At 53.9% G+C, this 19,373-nt stretch overlaps 2 protein-coding genes across 24 annotated transcripts in view; one reads left to right on the forward strand and one right to left on the reverse strand.

The window, feature by feature from the left end:
* LOC100991082 (signal-regulatory protein gamma) overlaps window positions 1-7,680 on the reverse strand; it is a 218,638-nt gene extending 210,958 nt beyond the window's left edge. Inside the window, exons 1-3 of one of the 7 annotated variants that reach the window (XM_055104659.1) lie at window positions 5,381-5,516; window positions 2,379-2,435; window positions 2,051-2,184 (exon numbers count right to left, since the gene is read on the reverse strand). The gene's annotated coding sequence lies outside the window, so the exon portion shown is untranslated. The other 6 variants (XM_055104661.1, XM_055104663.2, XM_055104664.2 and 3 more) reach the window with 6 other exon arrangements.
* Window positions 5,570-19,373, forward strand: part of SIRPA (signal regulatory protein alpha) — a 45,818-nt gene continuing 32,014 nt past the window's right edge. For 4 of the 17 annotated variants that reach the window (XM_055104652.2, XM_063600974.1, XM_055104654.2 and 1 more), the window contains exons 1-2: window positions 5,634-5,773; window positions 6,713-6,800. In XM_055104652.2, coding sequence (XP_054960627.1) covers window positions 6,722-6,800 — 79 coding nt within the window. In that variant the 5' untranslated portion in view covers window positions 5,634-5,773; window positions 6,713-6,721. The other 13 variants (XM_055104650.3, XM_055104653.2, XM_057300810.2 and 10 more) reach the window with 9 other exon arrangements.

Below are 19,373 nucleotides of genomic sequence, written 5' to 3' on the forward strand. Positions count from 1 at the left end.
TCAGTAGTGATGGAAACCCAGAGAGGGCACTGTGGGGCATCCCAAGCTCATCCTAAGCAAGTAGAAGTCAGAATGTGCAGAGGTCGGGAGCAGGGAATAGGGAATGAGAGCTCCTGGATTCAAAGCCTGGCTCTGGAGCTCTCAAGGTGTGGGCTCTTGGACAAGCTCCTTAAGTTCTCTGTGCCTCAGTTTTCTCATCTGTGAAATGGGGATAAGAATTGTGTCCACGTAAGATAATCACAGGGAGGCATCATGAGATAATGTGCTGAAACCCTTCAGGCCTGGGGCTTAACACACACTCCTATGTTTACCTGTGATTAGTACTATCAGGCAGTCAGCACTCAAACCCAGGTCTCTCCGTGATGGCTGAGGCAATCAGCTCTCTGCCCCTGCAACACCACCAGTACAGGGACGCCCACCCAGAGGTGTTGGGGAGGGCTCAGCTCAGTTCAGCACAGCTGGGCTCAGCTCTGGGTGGAGCTAGATCCCCAGAGCCTGAGAACAGTGTTTAGGGCCCGACAGTGTGGTCCCACCCCTTATGGGCTCCTATGAGCTGCCTGCCTGCCTGCGGAGTTGCTCAATCATTGACTTCCCCAGGAAAGCACTAATTCCAGCAAAGCTCCCCTGGGTTTAGTGATCTGTCACAGCCCCTAGGCATCAGAGCACTGGCTACAGTCTCTACAGCAAGCGCTGTCCTGCCCTCTGCCTTCGCCCTAAGGGGAGGACAGAAACCACAGGGATGGACAGACTAACCAACACGGAAACTGGGGCCAGGCTTACAAAGGAGTCTCACCTTGGCTTGAATGGCAGTCTATTCAGCGGTTCTCAAAGTGTGATCCCTGAATCAGTAGCGTCAGTATCACCTGGGACCTTGTTAGAAACGCAGATTTTCAGACCTCACCTAAGGCCTACTGAATCAGACACTCCATGGCTAGGGCCCGGGAATCAGTGTTTTAACAATCCCTCCAGGGGCTATTGGTATCAGCTCACGTTGTAGAACCAAAGCTCTGATGCCTGTGCAGCTGTGGTTGGATGGAGGCCTGTGGAGAGGCGACTATGAAGTGGGATGGATTGAAGCACAGGTTCATAGAGACCCACCTTCAAATCTAGGCTGTGCCAATTCCTTACCCTGAGATTGGATCGTGGGCAGAGAGCTTCATTTATTTATTATTTTTACTTATTATTATTTTAGAGATAGGGTCTCACTCTGTGGCCCAGGCTGGAGTGCAGTGGAACAATCACAGGTCACTGCAGCCTGGAACGCCTGGGCTCAAGCAATCCTCCCACCTCTGCCTCCCAAAGTGCTGGGATTACAGGTGTAAGCCACCATGCCCAGCCCAGTTTTTAAATTTAATACGTATTTATTGACAACCTACTGTTTACTGTTGAAGACCCTGGAGCTACAGCTCTGGGACAAAACAATGGCAGTGGCCGACACTTAACCGATATTAACTCATTTAACCCTTACAAGAAACCTTTCAGGTAAGGTCCTATCATTACCCCGAAGGAAGCACAGATCATCAAAATAACTTGCCCCACGGGGCTAGTCTGAGAGACCACTGGAGTGCAAGCCACTAGGATAAACTGACCTGGAGCTAGTCAGGGAGACAGACAAAATGCAATGGAGACACACAATATTAGCAGGTCGCGATGCATGCTATGAAGATAAAATAGGGAAGAGGGTAGGGCATATTGGGCAGGGGTGGGGGTGACTACTTTAACAGGGTGGTCTGGCAAGGCATCTCAAGGAGGTGGCGTGTGAGCAGAGGCCTCCTGAAGTCTCAGCTGCCTCACCTGTAAAATGAGGGAATGATGAGCTCACCCCCCCAGGTGTGGTATGAATGTCACAAGTCTGTAAAGCATAGTAGCTGCTGAACAGATGGGAATTGTTACTGTTTGGAAAACTGAGTTCAAATCCTGACTGGTCTGGCCACCCAGACAGAGGGCCTGTTGTGAGCCTTGGAGATTACCCTTACTCTGTAAGGGCCGGAGGACATAGCAGGGGCTCCGTAAGGTCACTCCCATCTCCCAACCCCCCAACCCCACTTGCCTTCCAGCCTGGTGAGCAGCAACTCTTGGGGCAGTTGGTTCCCTGGTCCAGGCTGCCCAGGAGTCCGCGCTGTTTTTATTTTTATTGTTCTGGCTTCACAGCTGAGACCTCTAACTCCAAATGGCTCTTCTTGCCTAGAAAAATAGGTCGTTGGCAGCTCCAGCCTCCTGGCAGGCCTGCCTGCTGACGCCAGCCCAGAGTTACGGGAAGTGGGGAGCAGAGCGCGGGCAGGGCTGGAACCAGGTGAAGCTGGGCTGTGCAGGTGCCAGCGTGCCCCACAGGGTGGCCCTGGCCAAGTCGTGTTCTGTCTCTCAGTGTGTTTCCTCACCTCTGGGAACACCGCGGAGTTGCTGAGGCTTCAGTGAGATAATGTATCTCAAAGGACCTAGAACACACAAGGGTGTCATCTACCCCCTTGCAAAGGCCAAACTCCAGATAGGCCCTGCCATGCCATCATGGCTGCTTTCACATCCTTGTCACTACTGACCCCTCGTATCAGAGTTTGTTATCCCTATTTCACAGATGAAAAGACTGAGGCTCAAAATTTTTTTTTTGCCCAAGTTGCATAAGTCAAATTGGCAAAATCTTGGCTTCCAAGCCCCTGATCCTCTCCTTCTCATGCCCATTTGTCTTCTTCCCTTGACAACAGGGAAGGAATGTGATCTGACTTCTGTGCAAGGATTCCTCGGGCTGGTGAGTGAGGAATCGACAGAAGGCACAAGGTGGAAATAGGGCGCCCAGGTGAGAGCGGTGGAGGCTCAGACGAGGGCGGAAGCAGCGGAGGTGCTGAGAAGTGGTTTGGCTCTGGTTGTGATGAGAAGGCCCAGCAGGCAGGATTTGCTGACAGATTGTGCCCTCTAGGAGTAAGAGGAGAGTCAAGCAGCAAAAGCAGGGATGCAACCACCCCTGGCTTCCCATCTCACCTCCTCGGTGAGACCTTCCTTGATCCGTTTTCAAAATTGCAATCTATCCCTCTCATCAGCACTCCTGGGCCTCTTCCCTGGCTAATTCCCCCCACCCCGTAGCACCTGTCCCATTTGACAAACTAAATAATTTACTTATCTTATCGGTTCGTTTCCTTCCACTAAAATGTCACCTTCTTGAGGGCAGGGATTTTTATCTGTTTTCCAACTGTTGCATTCCCAGTGCCTGGCACCTAGCAGATGCTTAATACTGTTGAGTGCGTGCGTGAACATGTGTGAAGGCAGTTAGATTTTAACGCAGGGCAGCACAGACCTCCTGCTGTGCGGGTGGCTGATTCATGTCAATTATCTGCCATAATCTCTGTGTGGCCTCAGACAAGTTGCCCCTCACATCAGTCTACCCATGGCCCGTGGGTCCCAATGGCTTCTCAGCCTTGAGGTTGGCCAAGGATGATTTTTATGTGGACAGAGAACAAGGGTCAGGGCCCCCTCCAGGGGGAGCGGTGAGGGAAGCCCTGCTGAGCGCCTTTGCCAAAGGTGCTATATATAAATAGCAGGTGGTTCAATTATTATCCTTCCCTAATCTCCAGTTTCCTAATCCCCCAGCAGGTTTGTGAGTGTGTATGTGTCTTGAGGAACAGTGAACAGCAGAGCCTTCTGGAAGTCCAGGGCAGGAGGCTGCCTCTTCTCTGACTTCATCAGCAGCCCCCATCTCCACTCCCACCCCAGATGGAGTCTGGTGACAGATTTTCCCAGGAGCCTCCCTGGTTACCTTCATGGTCTAGACCCGATGTGGCCTGAAGAGTTGGAGACCTTCCCTGCAACCACCTCAGATACCAGGATAACCCCAGAACAATCTTTCTCATTGGTGCCCAATTCCACGCTCCTCTCTCTCCAGTCCACCCTACGCTTGCAGACTGGCCTTTTAGACACATAAATCAGACATGGCCCTCCCGTGCTGAAAACCCTCTAGGGGTCTCCCAACTGCAGAATAAACGCAGGCTCTTTACCCAGGTCTTGGAGACCATCCCACCCTCCCCAGTCCTGCATACTGCGCTTTCTCTCCTCCAGCCTAGCCACCTGGGGCCTTCCCCTCCTTGTGCTGGGCCCTCTTCCTGGAACACCTTTCTCCCCAAATCTTCGCCTTGCTGACCCTACTTGTGATTCAGCAACCCATGTCTCAGGGAGGTCTTACTGGCCCCCTTATCTAAATACGCTCACCCCTCTCCTTCTCTAAGTTCAATCTTCCGTTCTTCATTAATTATTTCTACTTGTCCACTTACCTGTCTCCCCTAGTAGAATATAAATTCCTCATGGACAGGGACCTCGTGCTCTCCCACACCCAAAGAAATGAAAATTCCCTTGCACTTCAAATGCTGCCCAGAAGCCTGTGGGTTCTCAAGGACTGTTGTCAAACACTTCACTTATTTATCAAATGCTTATGTTGCACTTGGTATGTGCTAGGCTCTTTTTAACATGTCTTACAAATATTAACTCATCAAATCCTCACAATTGAGACTCACGCTGGCCTCGTCTCAGATGAAGAAGCTGAGGCACAGAAGAGGTAAGGTACTTTCCAGTCCACCCAGCTCATAACAGTAGCCACGGGATTTGAACCCAGGGAGTTCAGCCCATGTTCTCAAGTGTGGCGCCTTCCCTGCCCCCCTGCACAACAGCAGGACCATGCCTTTAACCAGGAGGCTTGGGGCAGGAGGGGAGGCAGTGGTGTTACTTTGCATAGGTCTTTAACCTGGGAATCAGGAATTCAAATCTTGTTTCTACCCCAAGCTTTGCTGTGCGGCCTTAAGCAAACCTGTTTGCTCTGGGCCTCAACTTTCTGTCCATTTACAGGGTTGGGCCTTCTCTCACCTTGTGTCATTCCTATCCTCTTAACCGCCACTGTGTGAAGCAAAATTCTCTCCCATTAGCAGCGGGGTCTTGAACTTGTGTTCCTCCCACAGTGCGGAGCCTTCTGCCAGGTGACCACGACACTGGCACTCCCCATCACTGACCTGGCTACTACAGGAACGGCGTTCCCTCCAGGAAAACCGGGGTTCTGTCCTCTCCAACTCCAGGCCTCTGGCCCCGGCTCCCCTTCCCCTCATCTTCCTCAGGGCTTGTCCTTCTCCTGGAACCCAGGCCTTCAGGGCCCCGCTCTCCCACACACGCCCCGGCCTGGGCCTCCCCACCCCCTCAATCCGCCCTCCACCACCGAGACACCTGGCCAGGGGGCTTCCACCTCCCTGGGAAGGCCGCGACCCTTCCCCTCTGGTTCCGCGCCACAGCCCCCTTCTCGCTCCCTCTCCTCCCCGCGCCTCTTTTCCAGGCGGCACCGAAGTCCTTCCTACACACACGCTATTTTTGTACCGTCATCTCTTCCTCTCCCCTTCCCCCTGCGTTCACTTACTTCCTTCTTTTCCTTCACCTCGGCCCGGCTCTGAAAGGATCGGGCCCCTCCGGCCCGCACCCACCCCCAAGAGGGGCCTTCAGCTTTGGGGCTCAGAGGCACGACCTCTTGGGGAGGGTTAAAAGGCAGACACCCCCCCCCCGCCCCCGCGCCCCGACTCCTTCGCCGCCTCCAGCCTCTCGCCAGTGGGAAGCGGGGAGCAGCCGCGCGGCCGGAATCCGGAGGCGAGGGGAGGTCGGCCGCAACTTCCCCAGTCCACCTTAAGAGGACGATGTAGCCAGCTCGCAGCGCCGACCTTAGAAAAACAAGTTTGCGCAAAGTGGAGCGGGGACCCGGCCTCTGGGCAGCCCCGGCGGCGCTTCTAGTGCCTTCCAGCCCTCGCGGGCGGCGCAGGTCCGAGCCTGGCAGGGACGGGGAGGGGCAGAGCGGGACCGGTCGGGGCTGGGGACCAGCCGCGCGGGCTTCTGAACTGGCACATTGTCGGAGCCGGAGGCTCGTCTAGTCCCGAGCCCCAGCGGGCTGCGGCGGCTCGCGGGGCCGCCTTCCCGGGACAGCAGCCGGGGCCCGGGCGCCGGCGCGGGGGAGGACGCTGCCCTCCCCGGCCGGGCGCGCAGCTCGCAGCCCTCGCTCCCTCCCCCGGGGCGCGCAGGCGGGCGCTCGCTCGCGGAGAAGGTGCCGGCGGGGCCGGAGCCCCGAAGCCTCTTCGGGCGGCGGGAAGACGGGAGGAGGGGAAAGGGAAGGAGGGAGGGGGCCGGGCTGCCGGGAGGGCGGGGGCAGCGGCCGGGACTGCGGGCCGGGAGCGAGCCCGGCCGCCCGCGCCGTGTGGAGCCCGGGCGGGGCAGGTGGGCAGCGGCGGGGGCGGCTCCGCGCGGCCGGGCTCGGCGGTGCTGCCCCTCGCCCCTGCTCGCGCGGTCCTCTCTCCCGCGCAGTCTGCCTCGATCTGCGCGCCGCCTCGCTCCTCGCTCCTCGCTCGCTCTCCCCCTCTTTCTCCCCCTCTCGCCTCTCCGTGTCTCTGGCTCTCTGCCTGGCTCCCTTGGGTCTGTTTCTCTCTCCTGCCGCCTCTCTCTGGCCGCCCCTGGCTTTATTTCTCGCGCGCTTGGGGTCTCTCCCAGTCTCCGTCTCTCGATTTCTCCTGGGGGGCGGGGAGGGGGGGGTCTCCAAAAACCGCGGCGGCGGCGGCGGCCGCTCCTAAGCCGCTCCAGGCGCCCGTTCCGGAGTCGGGGGGAGGCCCAGCCGGGAGGGGGGAAGGGGGGGAGCCTTAGTCATTTCCCCGCTCCAGCCTGCTCCCGCCCGAGCGCGCACTCACGGCCGCTCTCCCTCCTCGCTCCGCAGCCGCGGCCCATGGAGCCCGCCGGCCCGGCCCCCGGCCGCCTCGGGCCGCTGCTCTGCCTGCTGCTCGCCGCGTCCTGCGCCTGGTCAGGTAAGCACCCCCCGCTCCCCACCGCTGCACTCCCCAAACTGCGGGCTCAGGCCTCTCAGACTGGCACTGGGACCCATTCGGCTAATGCCGAGCAGTAATAGGGGGAGAGACGCCTGTAACCAGGGTTATAGATGCAGAAACTCAGGCCCAGAGAGGGCCAGCGACATGCCCAAGGTCACACAGCCAAGGGTAGAACCCAAGTCTCTTCTATGAGAGTTTGTCTCTGTGGACTCTGACTCTGTGCACTGTGCTGGGCACTGAGACAAAAGAGCCGAGTTGCTTCACTCAGCCCCTGCCCAGTCCAATGGGGAAGGCTGACTGACAGTGGCTTTCAGAGCAGGGCCGTCCAGCTTCCCCAGAATCTCTCCCCATGGACATACGACTTTCCACATGTTTGACTTCAGGGTGTGAGGGGAGGAGGTGAGGGCAGAGGTCCTCCCAATGCTGCCTGGAATGGAACAGAGACAAGCTGTTGCGATTAGGGAAGAGTGAGCCCTCCCTCTGGTGCGCAGAGTAAACCAGTGTTAGTGTGTGCCTGGGAGAGAGGGAACCGGGAGGCCGCGGTAACCCCAGAGCGAGCTGCTGCGAGCAACAGATCCTTATGTAAAAACACGGTGGATTGTCCCTGTGGTTGCCAAAGCCTCTCCCTGGTGGTCTTGCTCCTTGAGGCGCTCCCAGCTCCCACTTCCTCCTGCCTTCCCCGAGCTTCCAGGCAGCTCCCTGCAGTTCAGGTGCTCCGCGGGGATGTTACCTGTGGCTCTGACCATGTCTCTCTGTTGGCCTACATCAAACACCTGGCTGTCGCCGGCAGGCGGGCTCTGAAGGCTACTGTGCATGTTCACCAAAGGGTGAGGTCACCATTCAGGAGTCTTGCTTCTTAAATGGGTTTTGCAAAACCATGGGTCTCCTGGGAGGGCACCGGGTGGGGGGCGGGGGGAGCAGAGAAATGGCATTAAGGGAGTTGGGAGGGAGAGAAGAATGGGGATCTTGTTTTTTGTCGTCTTGAAACTGTGTTGTAGGCAGTGGGGTCTCTCTGTACCTCCCACCCTTGAGGAGGGAGGTAAAGATGAGCTCAGTGTCCAACACCCCCTTTTGCGTTTGACTAGAGATGGTAACCATCTGATAGCAGGGAGAAGGGGAGAACTAGCAAAGAGTGGGTGGAAGGAGAAGTATGGGGGGTAGACAGCTGCTTCTCTCTGCCCTGCAGTTTCCCCTGAAACCCAGGAATTCACATAGGCATCCCCCCACCCCCACCCCCACCCCACCCTCCACCCCCAGTTCTTTTCAGTTATAGTTGCGTCCTTGCTGGGCTGAAGGGAGCACTGATACAGTTCACATCTCTCCAGTGAGTGGCATCTCCTATCTGCTCCTTCCTGCCTGAGCTGGCCATTTGTACCCTGCAAAAGTCCGAGTTCCTGCCCTGCCATCCTTCCTGGCCTGGAAATGCACAAGTGTCACTCACAAGCGCTTAATTTTCCTGAAGCAGGGAATTGGGCCCGAGTTAATTTCTAAATGTCTATTCCAGACCCTTCTCCGACCAGGAGGCTGTGGTTCAGTCCCTGGCAAATGAGCAGTGACGCTGATTAGCAAGTGCTCAGATGGGCAGCCTGCCTTTCCTGGGGCACTGGCTGGGAACACCAACACCTTTCTTGTGAGCACATCTCCCCCTTTTGCCTATAAAAACAATCTATAAAATGGTAAAGATTGGGCCATAAAACTTCCGTTCCAATCCATTCAGCATCAATAGCCTGAAAAAGTGGGAGCAGCAGAGGGGCCAAGATTAGCTTTGAAATAAATAAATCTTAGGAGGTAAGAATGAATTTCTTGGTCGAGGGTGGTGGGGAAGGGATGAGGTGCGACCATCATAGCTCAAGTCTCCCATTATCCTTCAGTATCTGTTCTTCGGGGTCCTGGTCACACCATGGGCCTGGGCAGGGAAGTCACCTGGTTTGGCTGAAGGATGGGGCCTCAGGCCCCTCCCCCTATTGCTCCAGACATGGAATTTACAACAAAGAAGTAGAGAGACAGGATATGAGGGTAGGAAGGTACAAGGAGGCAGTTGTCCAATTTTCTAAGAAAATGGATTTGTTCGAGTGAGAAACTAAAATGTCAGGTTTAGGAAGGCGGCTTTGGATTGAATGACTACTAGTGTCTCAGGCAGAACTGTCAGCCTGGGAGGTGTCACATGATTCCTGTGTCTTCACATGATCACTGTTTTGGGGGGGTGGGGCCAATCATGTGAATTATCCTGGGTGGGGGAGGCAAGAGAAGAAGTTTCTAAAGATTGCTTTTAGCACAAATGCTGCCAAAGGGAAATTCTAAAAAGATCCCAGTGAAGTCACCAACCTATGTTTTTGGACCCAATGTGAGGCCTGTTTCCTAAAACAACTGCACTGAGGGAGATTCTGAGGCTGGGAGAAGGGCAAGGGACTGAGGCCTGGGGACACCTGGCACCTGATTTTGTGTCAGCGGGGCCTGACGCTGAACCCGCAGGATGCCTGCTTGGCCCCAGCTAGGCCTTGAGACCTCTGAGTCACCCCGCAGGCCGACCTCAGATAAACTCCCATTCATTTCTTCTCTCTGGCCTGGAGGAGGCCAAGCCAAGTTGCAGTTCAGGCTCTGGGGAGCAGCGGGGCCCCCCCAGTGAACCTCTCACCGTTTGGTAGAGGGTGGCACTCTGGGGGCTCCTCTGTACTTTCCTAAATGGTAAAGTTAATCTCACTTCCTCTTTCGTAAGAAGAGAAAACGGGGCGGGAGTGCTTTGGCTCAACACATCAGGCTGTTGGAAGTTCCTTTAAAGCCATAGTTTTCTCTGAGTACTTTCTGGCCTTTACCAACCCCTCGGAAACTCACGGTAATTCATGTCTGTACTTGCAGTCAGGCAGCACCTATGCAGTGCTGGTGTGAACCATGTGTTGAGAGAAGGCAGGAAAACCAACGTTCGTTAGATAGTTAATGGCGTTCCAGGCCGGATGCTGCTCCTGCATGGTCTCATCTGCAAGACATGAGTTGGCTCTTCTCCCCATTTTGCAGATGCAGAAAATCGAGTCCCAAACTGGGGAACTAACCCACAAGTGATAGAGAGGAGCCAGGATTTTGGATGCTGGCCTTCCTGCTGGGTGGCTTCTAGGGAAGAAGTTCAATGACTTAATCAGGATGATTTAGTCCAAGCTGGAGAGGGAGTGAGAGAGGCCCCTTTCTGGCCTTGGGTGGAGGACTGTAGAAGAGTTCTTTCTCAGGGCAGAAGGTTTTGATGAAGTCACAGGCATTTCTCTGAAAGCCTGCTGAGGGTGGAAATACTGACCGCCCCTTGGTCCTCACCAGTAACAACACATGAGACGTGATGTGGCTCCTGTAGGAGCCCCCCATCTGGGCTGCTGAGCTCTGGAGCCCCCAGAGCTGGAATATTCCTCCCTGCATCTTCCTGGTGCCCTTTGCGACAGATGGCGAGGGGGTGTGCGAGAGGAAGGGAGTCTAAAAGTGTCGTACGGATCCCACACGCGCGCGCTTGCTGCTTCCAATGGCTCCGTGCGACAGGTTATTTTCTTATTTGTAGTCTTGGACTGACGGAAGGTTTCCCCCCTCTCTCTCTCTCTTTAAATGTGCTCAGATTTCTGGCCTGTCAACACAACTCAGATCATGTCACTCCCCAGCTCAAAACTGTTGAGTGGGTCCAAGTTTTCTTTAAAAAAAAAAAAAAAACACACAAAGCTGCCGTGAGGCCTGGGCTTCCTCCCTGCCAGGCCTGATTTCCAGCCACATGTTTTCCAACAAGCTGACCTGTTGAGATGCTGCAGGATAACCAGGCTTCCTCTCTGCAGACCAGAGCTTTGCTAGCTACTCAGCCACACGAGCACCCCAAAGACCCTGAGAAGCCCTGCAATGTAGAATCCCGAGCTGGGTCACATTTACTCCAGTGTTCCCTGAACTTATGAACAAGAGGCATTTGATTTGTAGAATGCCCGTTAGCATGCGGCCTCTCTCCGTTTGGTAAACGGTTTTCTACAGATCCATGCCCTCAGCTGAACTCTCAGCTCTGTGCCTTGGCCCGTGCTGTTCCTCCCATCAGAAATGCCCTCCCTGTACCTCCTTGTCTTCCTGTGTCTGAATCCTACTCATCCTTCGAGGTTCAATTTAATGTGCCTCCTGGGGAGAGGTCAGAGGAGCCTCTCCACACAGACACACACCCTGGCTTAGCGCTAAGATGGTGCTAAGACCCCTGGGTGTTGATCTGAGCCCTGCTACTGACTTGGACAGTTTGCAGGAATCTGTGTCTCATTTTGCTCATCTGTAAAAGAGGAATGATATTAACCACTCTATTGCAAGGATTAAGTTAATTAATGCGTGTATAATGCTGGAAGCCATGCCTTGTATGTAGTAAGCACTCAATGCATATTAACCAGTGTTGTAATTAGCATGGCTTTATTCTGGTTTGATTCCTCTTTTTTAACAATTGGGACGGATTTTCATAAAACATCTAACGCAGTTGCTTACACATAGGGGGTACTTAAAAAACAGCAAAGGCTGTTCAGTGAACAAATGTCCTTCAGCTTGATATTTTCCTTGTAGCTTTTTTTTTTTCTTTTTTTTTTTTTTTGAGACGGAGTTTCACTCTTGTTGCCCAGGCTGGAGTGCAATGGCGTGATCTCGGCTCACTGCAACCTCCGCCTCCTGGGTTCAAGCGATTCTCCTGCCTCAGCCTCCCGAGTAGCTGGGATTACAGGCATGCGCCACCATGCCTGGCTAATTTTGTATTTTTAGTAGAGACAAGGTTTCTCCATGTTGGTCAGGCTGGTCTCGAACTCCTGACCCCAGGTGATCCACCTCCCAAAGTGCTGGGATTACAGGCTGAGCCACCGCACCACCCAGCTGTCCTTGTAGCTTTTATGCTATTGGGGGATGGACAAGTTGAGTAGAAACCCAGGCTAGAGTGATTTAATTGCCTGTTACTAGGGACTGAGTGCTGTGGGCACAGCCTGCCTCTAGGTGTCTCTATCTGGATCCACAGGTCTGCAGTTGTGGATTCCCGGACCTGCAAAGCAGTAGGGGGCCTGAGAGAGCCCTCTGTGCTTTCATCCAGTGCCTTATGGTGCGGCCAGAAGAACAGAGAGAAAAAAACTGGCCGGGCCCACGCGGGAGATCCATGGCAAGGCCCGGCTGGAACGCCAAGCCTCCTGTGGTCCAGGCCAAGGCTTTTAAAAACTGGGCTGTGCTGGAACTTTCCACTGTTTCAGCCAGAAATCCCGAATTCCCCAGGAAAACACTAAAGTAATACTAATAGGAACCATCTGGGTTCTCTGCTTCCTGGGCTCAGCACTTGGTGTGTGTGACCCTGGTGGTACTCAGAGCCACCTGGTGATGCTCATCATTATCTTCGGACCCATTGGATCTGTGAGGAAACTGAGGCTCTGAATGGTGAAGCAGCTTGCCCAAGGCCACACAGTAAGCGCCAGATTTGGATAACCACTGTCGGCCTAATCACAGAGCCTCTGTGGTTAACTGTTGTGCCATTCCTTAGCCGTCACTGAGGCTTGCTTGACAGGGAAACTGAGGCCCAGTTGTGCTGGCACCCTGCTCCCTTAGTGCTCCTCTCGTTTTTGTTTTTGTTTTTTCTTTTTTTTTTTGTTGTTTTTTTTTTTGAGACGGAGTCTTGCTCCGTCGCCCAAGCTGGAGTGCAGTGGTGTGACCTCGGCTCACTGCAGCCTCTGCCTCCTGGGTCCATGCAATTCTCCTATCTCAGCCTCCCCAGTAGCTAGGACTACAGGCGCACACCGTCACGCCCAGCTAATTTTTGTGTTTTTAGTAGAGACTGGGTTTCACCATATTGATCAGGCTGGTCTCAAACTCCTGACCTCAGGTGATCCTCCCGCCTCGGCCTCCCAAAGTGCTGGGATTACAGGCGTGAGCCCCCGCGCCCGGCCTCCTCTCATATTTCTATCCGTGCACCTTCCTACGAGGTGGGGGCAGTGTGTGTCCCCAAGGTGTGTCCCTGTCCCCATACTAGAGAAGGAAGCATCTATTTTCACAGCTGAAACTGCTTTCCTGTTAACTGCTGGTGTTCCTGGGGAGGGTATTCTGATGAAGCCCTCCACGAGATGGATTTTCCCTGCCAGGTGTTTTGCCAGGCCCTCAGTCCAGGGAGATGCAAAACAGCTGAGGTGGAAGTCGGAAATGCTGCAGAATTGGTTCTTTGTGTCTGTAAGATTTCCTGGCACATTCGTTCGGGGGCGCAGGGTGTTAGATGGCTGCAGATTAGCGCCAAGAGCCCAAGGAGATCAGGTGCTTGGATCAGGAGGGAAATTGGAAGCCGGGAGTGAGCGATGGGCCTCCCAGCCAGGAGGGACGGCTGGAGCAGGTGGGCGGTGATACCAGCGCCGTTTCTACAGCTCCATTCTTCAGGCCGACCGTCGGTGTTCTCCAGAAATGGAAGCCCGTGGTGGAAGGAAATACTAGGTACACGATGTGCTCGGCACAGGCTGAGCCTTGAACATGTGTTAGCTCTTCCTTATCTTTTTATTTTGGAAAATTTCAAACATATGCAAAATGAGAAGGAATGATGTAATGAGCCTCAGCTTTGACACTGATCAACTCTCTACCATGCTTGTCCCCTGCCCCTATTTTTGCTAGGGAGAGGAGAATCGGGGAGTATATAAAGCGAGTGCTAAACATGGGGTATCATTTCACCCACCGATACTCTCTCCACATCCCTTCATGTGAGCTGTTACCTGACCCTCACCACGAGCCAAACAGTATGGCCCTTCATCCCCACTTTACAGATAAGGCAACTGAGGCTTCCCAAGGCCAAGTGGGGCTCATCCTTAGGCCACACAGCCAGTGAGAGGTAAAGCCAGGCTCCACTCCTCACTTTACCTTTAACCACTTTGCAGTCATTATTAGGGTCATTTTAATTGTAAATATTCATTCAAGGAATATTTTTGAGCACCTACTATGTGCCAGGGATGGGTCTAGGTGCTTGGAGGATACAAATGTGAACAAGACAGACAAAAACACCTGCTCTCATGCAGCAGACATTCTAGTGAGGAAGAGAAAAACACACCTAAGTAAACAAATGATGCCAGGTAGCTGGGGAGAAAAGCAGGAGGAGGGAAGGGAGAAGGTTACTCAGGACAGAGGGAGGGCCGCTCTAAGGAGCAGAGGCCTCAAGAAAATGTAGAATTAAGTCCAGGTGTGGTGGCTCACGCCTATAATCCCAGCACTTTGGGAGGCTGAGGTGGGCAGATCACCTGAGGTCAGGAGTTTGAGACCAGCCTGGCCAACATGGCGAAATCCCGTCTCCACTAAAAATACAAAAATTGGCCGGGCATGGTGTCGTGCGCCTGGAATCCCAGCTACTCTGGAGGCTGCGGCAGGAGAATCGCTTGACCCCAGGAGGCAGAGGTTGCAGTGAGCCGAGATTGCACCACTGCACTCCCGCCTGGGTGACAGAGCAAGACTCTGTCTCAAAAAAAAAAAAAAAAGAAAGAAAGAAAAGAAAAGAAAATGGAGGAGTAGCCACGGGGGATAGCAGGAAAAGAGCCCTCCATGTGGGAGGAATGGCAGATGCAAAGGTCCTGAGGCAGGAATGAGCTTGTATGTTCCAGGAATTGCAAAGAGGCCGGTGGGGCTGGAGTGAAAGTAGAAGAGGTGGGGAGTGAGCAGAGGTCAGGGCCAGACCAGCAGGATCTGGCTCATTGAGCACCTAACATGGAGCATGTCTGGCTTGTGAGAGGATCACTATGCATTCTCTCATTTAATTCTCACCACGGTTCTGTAAGATGGGAAATACCATTAATCCATTGGACAGATGAAGAAACTGAGACTCAGAAAGGTAAAGTGACTTGCCTAAGGTCACACAGCTTTTATGTGCAGAACTAGGATTTAGGCCCCTAAATGCTGCAGCATCCCCATTGCTGCTTTCCGCGGCCACCCTTGCCCCCTTCAGGCTCTTCACCCATAGCAGCTGGAGTGAATCAAGTCATCTTTGGTTCTGCTGGAAACCTTTTTCGGTTTCCAGCATGGCATTTCTGGACCACGTCTGTCTCTTCATCCTCACCTCTTACCACTCTCCTTCCTCCTTGGGCTTCAGCCTTGGCAGCCTCCTTTCTGGCCCTTCACCAGCTTCTTTCCCACCCGAGGGCCTTTGCACTGGCTGTCTCTTCTACGGGAGCATCTTCCCTGGTCTTCCCTTCCTTTGGGTCTCAGCTGCCACCTCCCTTCCTTGGATGCTGTCCCAACCACCCCATTCCAAAAGAGGTTATCGCTTGTGATTCTCTATCACTGGGCCAAATCTGCCTGTTGCCTAGCGCTCCTAGCCATTTCTATATTAATTCATTTCATTATTTCAGCCCTGTCTCCCCCACTAGGATATAAGCTGCGCGAGAGATGGGCTATGTCTCTTACTCACTGTTGGGCCTCCCAGGACCTCAGCACAGGGCCTGACACACAGTAGGTGGGTTAATAGATATTGATTGAATGAAAGAACAAGGTGGGTACTAAAATCCCCCTTTTAAAGAGGAGGCTTGGAGTTATGAGGTTGTACAAGCAAAGCTTATTCCCTAACTACCACAGTCCCCCCTCTGCAGCCAGGGCCAGGATCATACCACAATTCCCTGCCCATCAAGCTGTCATGAATAGCCCTAAGACATCAGGAAGCACAAAGATATCAATGCCAGGAGGGATAGGAGGAGGCGGCCAAGAAACCCCGGAATTCGTACTTAAAATTCTGGCTACACAAACTGCTTGCCCAACTTTAGACACCATGATGAATGATCAGGTGCTGCAGCCATGAAACATGACGTAATTAGTGCTGCACTCTTGGCTGGGGGTTGGCTTGGAGGCCCCACCTCGAGGTTAGCCTCCCCCAGAGGGTCACTGCACGAGGCAGTCTGGGGCGGGGTGGGGGTTAGAACAGAGGGAGGTGGAATCAGACCACTCGGCAGCCCTGTGACCACGGCCAAATGGTTGTACCTCCCAAAGCTTCACATCTGGTCCTCCGTGAAATGGGGGTGGTGACAGCCCTGTCTTACTGGGCTCCTGCAGAGGGTCCATGAGGCCTGTCTTGCTCTGGGCAGCGTCGATGCTTATTAGCTATTGTTACTGCTGTTATGTGATTGTCATCATTTTATGGTTTGGGAATTTTAAAAGCTCAATCTTTTGCCAGCGGGGAGACCTGAAACCCACTCCTCTGCCCCCTCAGCCTCAGTTTCCCCTTCTGTGACCAGGAGGCTTGGCTCGGCTCCTCTCTTGCAGGTCCCTTCCAGCCCTGATGCTCCAGCCTGCATGTCCTCCTGGCCCTTTGTCCTGATGACTCCACAGACTCCTCTGGCAGGAGAGGCCATGGAGGGGCTTCTGCTTTGGGGCACATTCCTGAATTGGAGTCCAGCATGTGCCGCTTACTGGCTGTGTGCTCTGGGGCAGGTGTCTTCCCAGCTCTGAGCCTCCGTTTCCCCATCTGCAAAATGGAACCGCTAACACTGTTTCCTCCCAAATGGGTGACTGTTGAGGGTTAAGGAATTAAGAGCCGTGGAAAGTGCTTTTGCAAGCTGCAAAATGCTCTATAAAAGGAATCAATGAATAGTGTCAGCTAGGGGAAAAATCCTGTCAGTCCGGAGACTGTCTGCTGCCGGCAGTGTGCTGAAACCCTGGCAAATGTCGTTTAATAAATGCGTGTTGCTTTTAAGAGGGCCTTTATCTCAGCTGGGAAAATGTGTGCGCATCCTTGGCAACCTGAGAATCCAGAAGCCTGAACTGGAGGGGACCTGTCACAGGGAGAAGCGATCGCATGGGGTGGCTCCAGCCTCCAGTGTTGGAATCCCACCTCTGCCACTTACCTGCCTCTCCAGGCTCTGCTTCCTCATCTGTAGGAGGGGACAGTGACAATAGCACCTGCCACTCTGGGCCGGGATGTCCTGAGGGCTAAATGAAGGCTTCTGGTTATCTGGCCTAACCCATGCATTTCCCCCATGAAAGTGTGGCTGTGCAGCACCAGGGCCTGTCTCAGGGCAATGGTTGGGACCTGGAGATTGGGAGGACCTCCCAACCTCAGCCTCTCCAGGCCTTACTCCAGGCCTCAGTTTCTTCCTCTGCAAAATGAGGAGGAGGAAACGTCCTTAGGTTGTCAAGGCATCAAGCCTAGTAGATGTCAATGTCCTCTACCTGCTCTCTCAGCCTTTGCCGGTCCCCCAAAGCCTGTTAATTCTAAAGGATATTTACACAGATTTTCGGTTCTTTTCCTGCCACTTTGCAAACAGGGTCACACTGCAAGCATTGCTTCATCACCTCCAGGTTTCATCTGAACCCGGCAAATGCTCCATAGGGCTCCCAGCGCCGCCTGTCCCCGCTGCCTCCTTGCCGGCAGTGTGCTCAGCCTGCTTACAGGCCCTTGCCAGAGGGGCCTCATGCATGCATCGAGGCAGAGCTGGTTCTGCCTCGGAGAGGATCCCGAGCCTCTCAGGCTTAAGGACGTGGTCATCTGTCACCCCCTTCATCTTTAGACACCCATCTGCATGGTGACAGCTGCTCTGCATTGAGTACTTACTCTGTGCCAGGCACGCTAGCCCGTTTCATCCTCAACAGCCCTGGTGGTGGTGGTATCATCATCATCATCATCATCATCATCATCATCATCATCATCATCATCATGAGACCCATTCTACAGATAAAGAGCCAGAGGTCCAGAGTGGGCGAGACATTTCCTGGAGTCTCATGGGTAGCAGAGTTGGAATCCAAATCAAAACATACTTTCAGCCAGTGCCAGGCACTGCTCCAACCCTGGGGAAGAAAACTCAGTTCCTGCTCTCAAAGGACTTATAAGTGAGTCTATGATAGGGAGATGAGCGCTTTTAAAAAATTAACAAGGAAATGCGTAGTTTTTTTGAGTGAGGATGATATATCGAACAATGAAGCAGAGCCAGGGACCTTGAGGTGGGTAGTATTTTAGACAGAATGGCCAAGGAAGGCCTCTCAGATAGGCCTGAAGGAGGGGAGCGAGCCAGACATGTAGATATTTAGGGATGAGAGTGCCAGGCAGAGGCAATGGCGAGTGCAAAGGTCATGTGGTGAGTGGAGAATCTGGCACGATTGGGGAAAAGCAAGGCTGTAGGCCCCTGGGGCCACTGTAAAAATTCTGGGTTTCACTCTGAGTGCAGTGGGGGCTGTGGGAGGGTTTTGCACAAAGGAGGAACGTCACCTGACTTAGGTTTTAGAGGCTTCTCTGGCTGCTGGGGGAATGTGGCTGGTAGAGAGCTGAGGCAGAGGCAGGGAGGTCAGCGTGGAGGTTCAGTCAGGGTGGTAAGAAGAGGTCAGGGACTGGCCATGTGTTGGAAGTTGAGCCAGCAGGATCTACTAACAGGTGGGTTGTGGAACACGGATGAAAGGGAGTCAAGGAAATGTCTCGTTCTGAGTCCAGCACTTCTAACCACAGAGCATCTGACCTGGGGAGGGAGGGGGCTGCATTTCCTGTTTACAGGTGAGGAAACAGGCTTAGAGAAAAGCAACTTTGCCAAGCACCGTGCTACAGACAAGACATAAAGGTCATCCGGCCCCAGAGCCTGAGCTCTGGACAGTCTTAGCACCTTAGAAGTTTACCTACTGCATGGATGGGGCCACCAGAGTCTGCCCCTTCCCTGCAGGGATGTGGCACAGCACTGAGTTCTCAGAGCTACCCAGGGCAAGGGTGAAGGAGTGGGGACCCTGAGCCCCTGGGCCAGCTGTCAGCTTATTTACCAGGCCACACGCATCCCCATTTTTGGTGGCTTCAATGCAGGTAGCAGTTTCTATCACAGCACCTGGTTTGTCCCTGCCCAATGGGTGTATCCAGTGGTGCCGGCAGAATGTTCCCAGTGCTGGCCTGCTCTTCAGATGGGCAACCGAAATCATCCTTCAGGGCGCTAGGTTAGCCCAGTCCCAGGTCCTCCCCATCTCAGCTTCCTTACAGCCAGTGAGCATGTTCCAAGGACTCTACCCTGAGTCCTGTCACCTCTGCGTCTTTGCTTATGTGGTTCCCTCCTCTTGGAATGCCTTCCTTCATCCCAGCCTCTGTCAGCCTTTAAGACCTAGCTCAGGGGCCACCAGCTCCAGGAAGTCTTCCTGGGTTTCACTCTCTTCCAGAACCCCATCCCTAAACCTCCTGTTGCAACACCGATCGCCATGTGTGTGGTCATTGCTCATGTCCAGGACGGCCCCACATGCTAAGATAGTCGCAAGGGCCTGTCTTACTTGGCTCTGTTTTCTGTGGTATCTAGGACAGGGCCTGGCAGCAGAGTGAGGTTTGAGAGGGCATGAATGAATCATTCTGACTCCAGAGGAAATCACTATGTAGTCGTGGCTGTTGGAGCCCCAAGCTCTCTTCTTGGGAACTGTGGCATCCATGCAGCCATCCACTGGTGCAGCCCTGGCCATGAATGCAGCCCCAGCTACCTTTCGCCTTCCTGCATGGGGTCATGGGCTCCAGCAGATGGTTCTGGGCTAGCCTGTTCACAGCTGTGCCCTGTGGCCAGCACATAGTAAGTAGGTGCTCTGGAAAGGTTAGCATCTATCAAGGGCACGACCCTAGACAGATACCACACAGGGTGT

This window comes from Pan paniscus, chromosome 21 (genome assembly GCF_029289425.2).
Source record: "Pan paniscus chromosome 21, NHGRI_mPanPan1-v2.0_pri, whole genome shotgun sequence".
Lineage (NCBI taxonomy): Eukaryota > Metazoa > Chordata > Mammalia > Primates > Hominidae > Pan > Pan paniscus.